Source organism: Mesocricetus auratus, unplaced genomic scaffold, assembly GCF_017639785.1.
Source record: "Mesocricetus auratus isolate SY011 unplaced genomic scaffold, BCM_Maur_2.0 Super-Scaffold_2245, whole genome shotgun sequence".
NCBI classification, from domain to species: Eukaryota; Metazoa; Chordata; class Mammalia; order Rodentia; family Cricetidae; genus Mesocricetus; species Mesocricetus auratus.
In genome coordinates, this window is record NW_024429180.1 from 46,161,730 (window position 1) to 46,173,937 (window position 12,208).

At 42.0% G+C, this 12,208-nt stretch overlaps 1 protein-coding gene across 1 annotated transcript in view; it reads right to left on the reverse strand.

Moving 5' to 3' along the window:
- Positions 1-12,208, reverse strand: part of Cpb2 (carboxypeptidase B2) — a 41,931-nt gene that overhangs the window by 10,143 nt on the left and 19,580 nt on the right. Inside the window, exons 6-9 of the mRNA XM_005070961.4 lie at positions 9,657-9,761; positions 4,910-5,020; positions 3,606-3,699; positions 1,190-1,392 (exon numbers count right to left, since the gene is read on the reverse strand). Of these exons, the coding sequence (XP_005071018.1) occupies positions 1,190-1,392; positions 3,606-3,699; positions 4,910-5,020; positions 9,657-9,761 (513 nt within the window). The remainder of the gene's footprint in view (positions 1-1,189; positions 1,393-3,605; positions 3,700-4,909; positions 5,021-9,656; positions 9,762-12,208) is intronic.

Below are 12,208 nucleotides of genomic sequence, written 5' to 3' on the forward strand. Positions count from 1 at the left end.
ATATCAATAAACTTTATTGTTCTTGTTTCTTTACCCGTTAGTGAACAATACATTCTTCAAGAATGGTACTCATTTTGTCCTCTTACTTTCTTGGCATTCCAGGCATCAGTGACTTCTGTCATTGTTGAGCTCGTGTCGTAATGGAGATTTGTCATCTATGAATACAGCTGTCTGTGACACTCCCTATGGACTAGCTCTCTAACCATATGGAGTTATCCTTATTCAGGGCTTACCTAATGCTTCTTTGAATGTTGACAGAATACAGAGTTTTACCCATAAGAAGTAGTTGTTCTGATATGGCAAAATCAGACCAGCTCTACATATAAATCATGATAAATATCCTTCGATTTCTCTATACACAGTGCTAATAAATAAACTAATAAAAACAAATAATAAAATGATAGGCATGTCTTTAAAATGTTTCCTTTGAGAATTAAAAAAAACAAATAGCAAACATGTTTTGTTTCAAACAAGCTATTTTAAGAAAATACAAAAAAAAAGTATTTGTCTTAAGTTATACCTACACAGGCATATAAACATAGCCTACCTAATGCAGGTATACTTTACTCTGTTAAGAGAGCCAGGGGACAAAGTGCAGCAAAAACAATCTACTGACCAGAGATTGGCCTTTGCCCATTCCGGGGCACCTCCTCTGTCTGGAAAGCACCTGGGACAAGGGCTTGCCTGAGTCTGGGTATAAGCACCTGGAATCCTGCATCCTTTACTGTCAATCCCAACAGAGTATCTGGGACCAAAAAGTCGTAAGAAGGTAGCAGACTGTGAGTGTCTTCATTGAATGTCCCGTGTTGCCCACTACATTCCAAACAGGTCCATCTGGGTATAGACACTGACGGTTCTTGGATAGTACCAACCCTTGGGAGTTGAAAAGGGCAGACCATAAATAGTTCTCACTGCTTGCACCCAAATGAGTGAGGGAGTTAACCAGAGACAAGTTGTCCTTCTGGTGTCCAAGTTAGTGACCACTATGTAAGTCAAGTGGGACAGCCCCCCTCTGGCTCTCCACAGTTTATCTAACATAGGGAAGCCTATTCTGGCAGAGTTAGGGGATGGAGAAAAACACCTACCTATTGTTCCCTGAAGGAAAAAGGTTTTCCTTCTATTTTGATTCTTGGGCAGAATATTGTTTTATTTCTAAATGCTTATAATACAATCAATAAGTAGTGCTTACCAGCTCCTCATGGTCCCTGCTTTTGCTCCTGTTATAGGAATAGGGAAACAGTATTTGTTGGGAGTATGAGTGCATGCTGATGTAAGCTTTGATGTGGTTGATATTCCTTCTCAGGAAGTCGGCCACTGCCTTCACCTCTGGCTCCGACTCCGGATAGGGTCCACAGTAGGTTTCAGAGCAGGAGAAACTCGATGCACCTTCCTCTGTAGTGAAATGGCTATGGTGAGTTATTAGACGTTGTGTGTTACTCTGTGCCTCCATGCTTCACCTTAGATCTGCAGTGTAGCAATGCAGAAAAATGGACAAGGGAGGGCCCTATAGAGAATGCATTCCTGATGTCCAGTAAATGCCATCTGTGTTTCTTTTGAAGTCAGGCATTTACAGCAGGCTTGCCAAAGCCATCCTAGGTGGATCTCCCTTACCAGGAAGATCTCAGCTGTTACTTGTTCCCTAACATTTGGTTAAATGATGAAAAATAAACTGAATTCCCTTAGTCACAATAGGTGAACTTTCTAATCTTAACAGCTCAAAAATCAGCATAATTCATCAAAAAGTCTCCAGATCTGTTTTACAGTTAGATATATGGGTTATGATTTACAATGTGACGGTGGTTTTTGGTACCCGACTAAGATTCATTAATTCATTTAAGAGGTCATAATACGTGTCCCTTTGTATGGTAGCCTGCTATGATGGCTATCCTTAGTTATCAACTTGACTACATCTAAAATCCAAGGGTCTGGGTACACTTGTGTGGGACTTTTCTTAATTGAATTATTTCCAGTGGAATATATATACATATATATATACATACATATTACACACATACCTTCTTTTTTTTATTCTATCAGTTATATGCCTTTAGAGAACCCTGACTAATACACCCGTCTTTCAGTATTTCTCCCTATTTCCCTAATTCACAGGAGTGGAGCATCAGAGAGCCACATTTTACCCAAGCCATGTGTAAATATTTTCAATATGGAAGAGGATTAAAGCTCATTGTATAATTTAGGGGCTTGTTTGTAGTTTCCTTCATGTTCATGCTGTGTGGCCCGGTCTGACCTTGAACCCTGTCATCTGCCTGCCGCAGCTCAGAAGTGCTGGATTAACAGATTGACACCATCATTCCTGACCCATAGCTGTTTCTTAACTCTGGCAGTATGAGCTATAATGCTGGGTGCCGTGGGAAGAAAGGGCGAGCTTACATCTGCCTCCCTGAGAGCAGACTGTTTCCATGACCCAAGTCCATGCTCACTAAGCACCTCTGTTCACTCAAACCAAAGGATGGCAAGTTCACACTTTGCCTTTGTATCATTTTTTATATTTTATGATTTCTTAGTATTTTATATCATGCATGAAATGATGAACTTGTTAAGAAAGGCAATATCCGAACACAAAGGGAAAAATTTAAAACACAACAAAAATAAATATTTACCCGTACAATTGGAAATGAGAGGGTATCCCCTATCCTAGTCTTTGGTGTCCTGTTGAGGAACATGACATATTAAAGAAGATCTCTGGTAAATTCTTTGTTAGTCTTAGATGCTATTTTTTAAATTCAGAAACTACAAGAGACCTTTAAAAACCGGTGCTTGTTGAGTCCTCAGCCTTAAATGGACCATTTCTATCAATTCCTGCCAGGAGCGGGAAATACTGCAGAAGAGGCAGGAGAAAGAATCTAAGAGCCAAAGGATTCTGAGGAGAGCTCTGGAACACTGTCTTTGGGACATGACAGGAACTCACAGCAACCATGGTTGTACAAGATCAAACTGGTCAAAACTTCTATCGTGAATGCATCCAGAACTCACCGGTTCCCATTTCCTAACTGAGGAGCAAGCCATTTGCCAATGACGGTTGCAGAGAAAGGTTGCCATTTTTCGTTGTGGGTGTGGTCATTGTTATGTTCCCTTTCCTCACGCAGGCAGCACTAACTGATGGTTGCAGGAAGAAGGCTGCCGTTTTTCGTTGTGGATGTGGTCACTGGTAGGTTCCCTATCCTCGTGCCTGTGGCACTAATTGGACCCAGTGAACTAGGAGGAGGAGGAGAAAGGAAGAAGCAGGAGAGGGAAGAGAAGAGGAGGCAATAACTAAGGTAGGAGAAGCACATGTTTAGGATCGTTTGAGGAGAGCAAGAAAGGGAGTTGAAGATGGATACAATCAAGATACATTGTCTATGTGTGTAAGATTATCAAATAATAAATAAAAATTATCTGGCTCGATTTCCTTCTTTAATGATGAGCCAGCAGCAGGAGGGAGAGGTTAGAGCAGTTTGCTGGCTTCAGTCAACAGTCATAGCACTATATTTAAGTCAGGTGCTTGCTATTAGATTGTTCCTAATTCAGACACACCTCCCTGCACTTACTTTGAATTCGTGAATGTCTGTCACCATTTCCAGGAAGAAAGGCATGCAAACGCTTACCACACCAGTGTTTGGAAGCGAAGTTCCTGTTCAGGTCTGTGCCCACACATCGGTTGTTCTTGTGGACAGAACGGTTCTTTCTCCACATTCGGTTCTAAAGGAACCAAACAGGGATAGGTTATCAAGCTGGACCATCCTGTCTTGGCCATGGTCTTCTCACGAAGCCCCATCTCCATCCAGGTCCCAGTCACACTCACTTGAACTGTTGGCTTGAGCCAAATAAAAATGATATCTCATGGATTTTGACATCTACAAGCATGAAAACTCTTTGGTTTCCATTCCCCTTCTTACTTAGCCCCACCTCCTTTAAATTAATTTCAGGGACTATTTTTTAACTCTTCAAAGAAAAGCAAAAAAGCTTATTTCTCAGCTCGAAACTATGAGTTATGCGTTTCAGTGATCTCTTCACACTGTGCCCGTTTGGTTTAGGATGTGTTGGCTGGTTGTTTGCTTGGTTGGTTAGTTGTTTGCTTGGTTGTCTGACTGGCTGTTTGTTTGGTTGGTTGTTTGGTTGGTTGGTTAGTTCGTTGGGACAGGGCCTTACACTGCAGCCCAGGCTGGCCTACAGAGCATGGTTTTAGTTGAAGCCGACGTCAAACTCACCGCTACAACATGAGCTTTTATTTTTTGAGAGTTTCTTTCTTTTTGAAATACACAGTGAAGTGTTTATTAATAAAACGATGGTACGGTGCCTTGGATTCTCTTTAAAACAGGGAGGGTAAAGTAGAAGGCAGAAGAGGACATAAATGAAACACAGTGGGCCTTGAGCTGTGGAGCGGTTTGATCTGAAACATTCCCCATCTGTTGCAGGCTTGGCTGTCGGCTTGCAGCCTTATTGGGAGGGAGTAGAAGAGGAATCTAGCAGAGGAAACTGAGCTCACTGCAGAATGTGTCCTTAAAGGATACGTTGGCTCCCTACCCTACCCCACTCACTCTCGGCTTCCCATCCTTCATTACAGGGACAGTTTTGTTTCACCATGTGCCCCTGTCATGACCTCCTGCCACAGCCTCATGGACTGACATTTCTGATGCTCTGGATCAAACCAACCTTTCCTCCTTCTAAGCTTTTACTCTCAGGCATTTTGTCACAGCAACAGAAAGCTGACAGTCATCACTGAGGCTGTAGACAGATGTCTAGGGAGTATGCAATTACATCTGTGTTTATGGATGTTTGAAATTGCCCGTAATTGAATACTGTTTTCATAGTAAAACCTTGCCACCAAGGTCCAGGGTTGCATGGATAATTCACGCTGCGTTTCTGTGTACCCAAATGGGCATATTCTGCTTCCTTTGCCTTCACCCACCGTTTTCCATGTGTAGTCGTAGCCATCCACATTCATCACTGGCATGATGTAGAAATCCACGTGCCGCAGAAGACTGGTATACAGCTTTTCTTTCCCGTAGAACTGGGTTACCTGCGCGTTAAACCAGGTATGTTTACTGTCTCATTTCAGGTCCTTCTAAGCTTGGCCTTGGTTTGAAATGAGTTTTCCTCGCTTCCTAAGAAGTTGATTTGATGTGCAGACTTAATTTGCAAGAAGAGTAATGGTTTCTTTCCTTTTTTTAAAAAAAATTATGTCTTAGGTAAACTTATCCTCAAGTGCTAATGAAACTGTAAACAAGCCAGGCAGTGGTGGTGCACACATTTAATCCCAGCACTCGGGAGGCAGAGGCAGGCTGATCTCTGTGAGTTCGAGGCCGGGCTGGACAGACAGCCTCCAAAACAATACAGAGAAACCCTGTCTCGTAAAACCAAAAAAGAAAAGGAAAAAGAAAAAAGAAAAAAAAGAAACTGTAAACAAACACAAAAAGTTGATTGTAACTCATATCGACGGCTGTCGCCCTTGGGGATTTTTGTATCATAAGTCCCACCACCCCTTTACTGTTTTCAAAGGACTTGAAACTTTTTCATTGGGGGTTGATGACAACTCCTTAACTACAGCTGTGCTTCTGCTGCCTTACAACAGATCGGGGAACTCTCTCTGCGTGCGTTCCCTTTGTTCTTCTGCCCTTGTCCTCATAGCCTGCTCTTGTTACCTCGGTTTGCCTGTGTGTTCTGTGTGTTACAGGTGATTTCTGCTTGCCTCACTCACACGTCCCCTGTACACAGCATCTGCTGCCTGCCTTTGTCTACGGCTCCCTCCAGTAACAGAGATCTGTGTGGTAACCACAACTCCTTCTGACATTTCAAAACACCTGTGAATACCAGTTCCTTAAAGTGGCTGAATATAGGGTACTCCGATGCCACACGGGTCAGGAACCTTCCCACTTAACCATGATAGAAATCTAGAACCACCCATTTCTTAGCTCTCCTTCAAACAGCAAGAAAGGCTACCCTTTAAAGTCATAAAGCTCACAACAAAGATTTTTTAAAAACCCAGTATAGTTCAGCTCCTTTTCAATAACCCAGAGTAAATAGAGCTCTTCCTAATCTTGTTTTAGACCAGTGGTTCTCAACACATGGGTTGCAACCCCTTTGGGGGGGGTCAAACAACCCTTTCATAAGAGTTGCTTAAAACCATCAGAAAACACAAATATTTACATTATGATTCATAACAGTAGCAAGTTACAGTTATGAAGTACCAATGAAAATAATTTTATGGTTGGGGTTCAGCACAGCACAAGGAACTGTATTAAAGGGCCGCAGGTTAGGAAGGCTGAGGACCACTGTTTTAGATCCACACTTAGTTAAATAATTACCTAATAGCCCTTAGAACTTGTCATAATTGTTTCCAGTTCCTTTCCCTCACATGTTGTCCCATGGTCTTAAGATCCCTGGCAGTCTTCATAGGCACCTGCTCTGAGTTGCTGAGAATCATCATCCGGCCCTCACTCCTCCCTCTGCTGCCTCACACCAGCTTAGAAGTACAGCTTTCTGCACAGTCCAAGGACATCCACAGAGTTCACTCCAAAATGATAAAAAAAAATTACAGGCAGAATGTTCTTTGAAGTCTCTAGCTGGTTAAAACACTCTCCTAGAAAGCTTTGGTTTAGAATTTCCATACTGCAATAACATTGATACATTTTAGTTTGGATATTAGCTTGGGATTAGTTGTTGTCTTACACACAAATCAAAAGATAAAAAGAAACAGGTCTTTCTCATTATTAACTTTTACAAGTTTCTTTTGACTTCTACTCAAGGGCTGGAAGGATGGCTCAGCACTCAGATCATACGCAAGCATCTGCTGCCAGCATCCATCCACATCAGGTGGTCCACAGGTGCCGCAACTCCACCCCCAGAGGATCCGGCACGTCTGACCTCCATGGGCACCTGCAAGCATGTTAACGCCCACACACAGAGCTGCCAGCATTTACTACAAGGCAGTCCTGCGAGGACACCGACGGGTTATCCAGTCCCAAATTGTCATTCCTGAACATATATACATATGTGCAACACTAAGTGAACTCAGCAGGTTGTGTGTGTGTGTGAGAGAGACAACAATGATTAAAGAACAAAAGCGCGTGAAGAAGCTGAGAAGGAGTAGGGGAGGAGACACAGAGGAGTTGGGAAATAATGCCAATGCAGTACTCATATGAAAACTCACAAACACAGTATATGTGTATAATTGTGCTGTGCAATAGCATCAACACACACACACATACCACACAGACACACACACACCACACACACATACACACACACACACACACACACACACACACACAACCTATGTGTTTATCTCTATAGGAAGGAGAACTCAGAAGCTTAATGGTTGTCAGAAGTAAATCACTTATATATTAATCGTTACTGCTGGGTCGATTTCTATGGAAGAGTAAATGAGTACAAGAGTGAGTTGTTGGAGAAAGCACCAAGGGAAGTGCAGTGCTCAGTGTGTATTTACTGGGTTACTATGATGACCAGATCATGAGCTGGGGCTCGGCTGTGCTGATGCAGGCATGAACACACCAGTCTCAGCTTCTGCTTTTGCAGAACTAGAAGGGATCCAGTGTGGCCTCCCAAGAATTAGTGAGGAGCAGAGAGAGGGACATGACTGCCCCTGGGCTTCTCAAAGTGAATTAATGCCTTCACTGGACTGCATGGGTTTTACAATATTTATTAAGATCTAGAAGAAAGTAAAAGACTTAAGAGCTAAGGTGTCGATTCCCCTTTGACTCTAGTGACTTTTAAAAGTAGAATCTACCCAGGCAAAGCATGTTTTGAACCTAGGACTATTAGAATAACAAACCACTGAGATACATCCTCAACCCCACTCAAACTATTTGAAAGTATTCAAACTGACTTTTCCTCCTGCAGAGCTTTGAAGTATTTCAAGAGTCAGTGACCTGGGTTTGTTTTAGGCAGACCAGGCTGGAGTGTCCCACTCACTCAGTGGGAATCAGGGACATGATTATTGACTCAAGTAAAAAAGTATCTACCAAGTACTCTTAAGATAAAATACTTGATGGTAAAACCATCAATCCACAGTTTGTTCCCTGTATCTCCAGAGTCTAGGTCCTCAAGGACAACTTACGAATATTTCTGAGTTGGAACCAGTCTCATTTGGTCCAGATAGTTTCAATGGTGAGTGGAAACTGTTCAATAGGCTCAGGGATATTGCAGTGCTGTTGGATAGCAGTATCTTTAGAAGCTCTTTGAAACCCAGGAAGTTCTAAAAGGAGGGTTCTTATGAAGATTCAAACAGGGCTGAAGAGATGGCTCAGAGGTTAAAAGCAAAGATCTTCCAGAGGTCCTGAGTTCAATTCCCAGAAACCATATGGTGGCTCACAACCATCTATAATGAGATCTGGTGCCCTCTTCTGGCCTGCAGGTGTACATGCAGCAGAACTCTGTATACATAATCTTCAAACAAAAAAAGAAGAGAGGAGAAGGAAGAGGAGGAAGAGGAGGACCCAGGTATATGCCTTTAATCCCAGCATTTAGATAACTCAGGAGTCTCAGGAAAACCCTGAAACTGATCAGACACACAAGGTCCCTCACTTTCCAAGTAAGAAGTAAGTATTTCCGGGGAGACAGAAACCAGAGGAACTACCTGGATGACAATCAGACTAGATGAACTGCCCACAAGAGACACTCTTCAACCTGTAGAGCTGAGAGCTACACAGTGAGCACTATGGTTCCAGCTTCCATGGGCTGTCAGCTGCGCTGGAGTGGGCTTTCAGTGGTAACAGTTGTCTTTGTGTCATTCGTGTTTCATCCACAGTCCTGTAAGTAACCCCCCTAAACTCACTGGTTCTTGAGCAGTAGGTATCCTTACGTTGGTCTGTGGTTGCTTCTATTTCTGGATTATGTAGACATTCATTCACATCTCCCCAGGAACAGTCGCCCCTGAGATGCCTAACAAACTCAAATTTATTGGAGAAGGGAAGATGTAATGCAGGTGACAGTGGTTAGGAGTGTCACATTTGTTAGGACCCAGTGCAGGCAGAAATAGCTCTACATTTGATGTGTTCCATTTGTTTAGAGGGATCTAATCAGTGATGTTTTAATATGCCAACTGATCTATTTCATGTTACAGTCTTTGTGAAATAGTGTTATCAGAAAGGCATGCATTTTGAATTTTCTAGTACATGTCTCCTTGTATTAATCAAAATGGATGGTACACTTGCCCTTTTTGTAGGACCTGAAGCATAATCTTACTGTTCTTATTCATTGTGGAGGCTTATAGCCTTCCTACTTATCATTTTTATGGCATACTCTTTGTCTTATATATGGCTTTTTCTTCATGTCAATCCCTTTTTCAAGGACAGATTTCTTTATTATGATGCATGCAAAGGCATTATCTGATCTGTAAGTGTGGGCCTCATGTTCAGTTCCCAAGGGTGGGATGCGGCAAAGATGTCCAGACAGTTCAAACCAAAATGATGGTTAATGAGGAGGAGGGCCAAACAGATATTTGCTCCAAATACTTTTACTACTTTAGGAAGATGATTGCTTAATAGAATATTGTTTCTTAATCATCATTCAGTGTGAACACTGCATTTTTACAAGCATCACTTGTAAAACTTGAACCAAGAATTCTAGGCTGTGATGTAGGAAAATGCAGTTCAGTCATTATACAGTTGAAACACCGGCCTATGGGAAGTACTTACATAGCCTACGAACCACAAGCAGAAAGCAGGTGAGATCCACTCTCTGGCATGAATTCCACAGTCAATCCATATGGCATTTTTGGTCGGTTTTTTCTCTCCTGAAACCTGCACACACACACAAATAAATAAATAAATAATAAACAGACAATATGTCTCCATCCTGTCTTTCCTTTTGCTCCATCCTCTCAAGGGACGTACTGCATATGCATTGCTCTCTGTGTTACTTTGAAAGTTCTCAGAGCAAATTCAAAAGCTGGTGAGTTAAAAGGGCAGTAGCTTAGGTTCGATGCATGTGTGAATTGGGGATGAAGATGAAGCCAGGATTCCCGCCCCTGCACAACTTAGGCATGGAGAAGGAAAGAGGAGAAGAGAGTGTTCTTTTAAGTATGTCTTTACTCTCAGGGGTAAGTGCTACTCACTGTGGACATGTGTCTGCAGTAAGGATGGAGACTTCAGCAAGACAAACTCCCTCAAAATTTCCCCCATGGAGTCACTTTTTAAGCATACAGTATTTCGCCACGTTATCCCCCAAAGGATAGATATATTACCAGTTGGTTCATAAAACTGATTCCATTAGAATGGGGACAGGGGCTTTGATGTGACATACAGTGTGGAGGGCTAGTACAATGTGTCAACTCTGTGGAGCAAGGAGAATCAGTTTTTACACAGTGACAGCCTTTGACATCTTTAGACCGATTCTCAAGGTCAAGCCAGTCAAAATCCCAGCAAGGATGGAGGTAACTAATGGCTGCTGAAGGAGAGAGAGTAGGCTTTCCTCAGGAATAAGGCCACTGAAAATTTACCACACTCCAGTAGATGGTCATATATCCATGCATTTTAGGCAGCACTAAGTGGCACACACACACACACACACACACACACACACACATATATATATATATATAGAGAGAGAGAGAGAGAATGAAGCTAGGAGGGAAAGGGGGCAGAAATAGAGGGAAAATTTAAAGGGAGGGGAGGGAGTAAGGGGTAGATTTGACCAAAACATGTTATATGCATGCATGAAATAATCAGTGAAAAAGAATTCTCAAGAATATTTCCAAAATCAGTCATAACTTATTGATTTAAAATGTTTTTCCTTATTTTTATGTTATGCGTGTGGTTTTTTCCTGCATGTGTGTATGTTCCATGTGTGTGCCTGGTATTATCAGAGGCCAAAAGAGGATCTTGAATCCCCTGGGATAGGGGTTTCAGATGGATATGAGCCACTGTGTGGGTGCTGTGGATGGAATCTGGGTCACATGAGAGGGAAGTCAGTGCTCTTTACCACTGAGTCAATGACACAGACCCATACATTTATTTGAGTCCTTAAAATTAGTTACAAAAATAAATCGGGACATGGAGAAGAAATATAAATTCAAACAAATACGTAGAGTAACAAAAAACAAGGAGAAAAGCAAGTGAATATTATCATTTGCTTTATCCTGGGAAGGTTTCTGTGCTGGCTAGTCTTACGTCAACCTGACACACAAACTAAAGTTATCTGAAAGGAAGGAGAATTGAGAAAATGTCTCCATAAGATCTAACTGCAAGGCATTTTCTTAATTAGTGATTGATGGTGGAGGTGCCATCCCTGGGATGGTGGTCCTGGTTCTATAAGAAAGCAGTTTGAATAAGACATAGGAAGCAAGCCAGTAAGCTCCCTTCCATGACCTCTGCATCAGCTCCTGCCTCCAGGTTCCCATCCTGTTAGAGTTCCTCTCCTGATTTCCTTTGATGATGAACAGAAATATGAAGTGTAAGCCAAATAAACCCTTTCCTCCCCAACTTATTTTTGGTCATGGTGTTTCATCATAGCAATAGAAACCCTAACTAAGGTGCCTTTCCTAATACAATATCTAAATAAAGGAAAAAGAGAAATGGCCACTGACATTCAAATCATCTAATCAAACAGCTGTGGATGATTCCATCTAGTCAATGTCAAAGTAAGTCCTTACTTGTCCAGATTAGTTGCCTTACTTGATCTTTCATTCATTCATTCATGCATATTTTCACACTGCAGCTTTAGGGATAAATTGTTGGTTCAACACTGACAACATTGTGGGTCTGCAGACACACTGGGTGCACATTCTCAGTTAAGTAAAACATGATGCAACCAACCAAGATGGATGATTTCCCCATGTGTTCATTCAGCTTCCAGACATTGGTTGCAAGATGCACACAAAACAAGAAAGTGGTCATGGGTAGGCACGCCAGGACGGTTCCCATGGAACTAACCTATTAACTAACTGAATTGCTAAAGGAACTGGTATGTCTCATCTCTGCCTCGAGTCTGCACTGGAAGTTCCTGGGCAGGACAGATGGAACCCGAGCTATCCTAATTCAAAGTAGTCTTTGAGCAACTACAAACGCTTACCTATTACAAGTGATTATGCACCAATTCTGTGCCACCAAAGCAAGCGCATTTTTCTATTAATTACATTTCTGCAGAGCATTTCCTTAAATTTTTTTTAAGGGAGAGAGTGTGGGAGAAAACAGAGCTATGGAATTGGAAAGTGTAACCAGTAAAAGTTGTCATGGTCATGATGCCTATG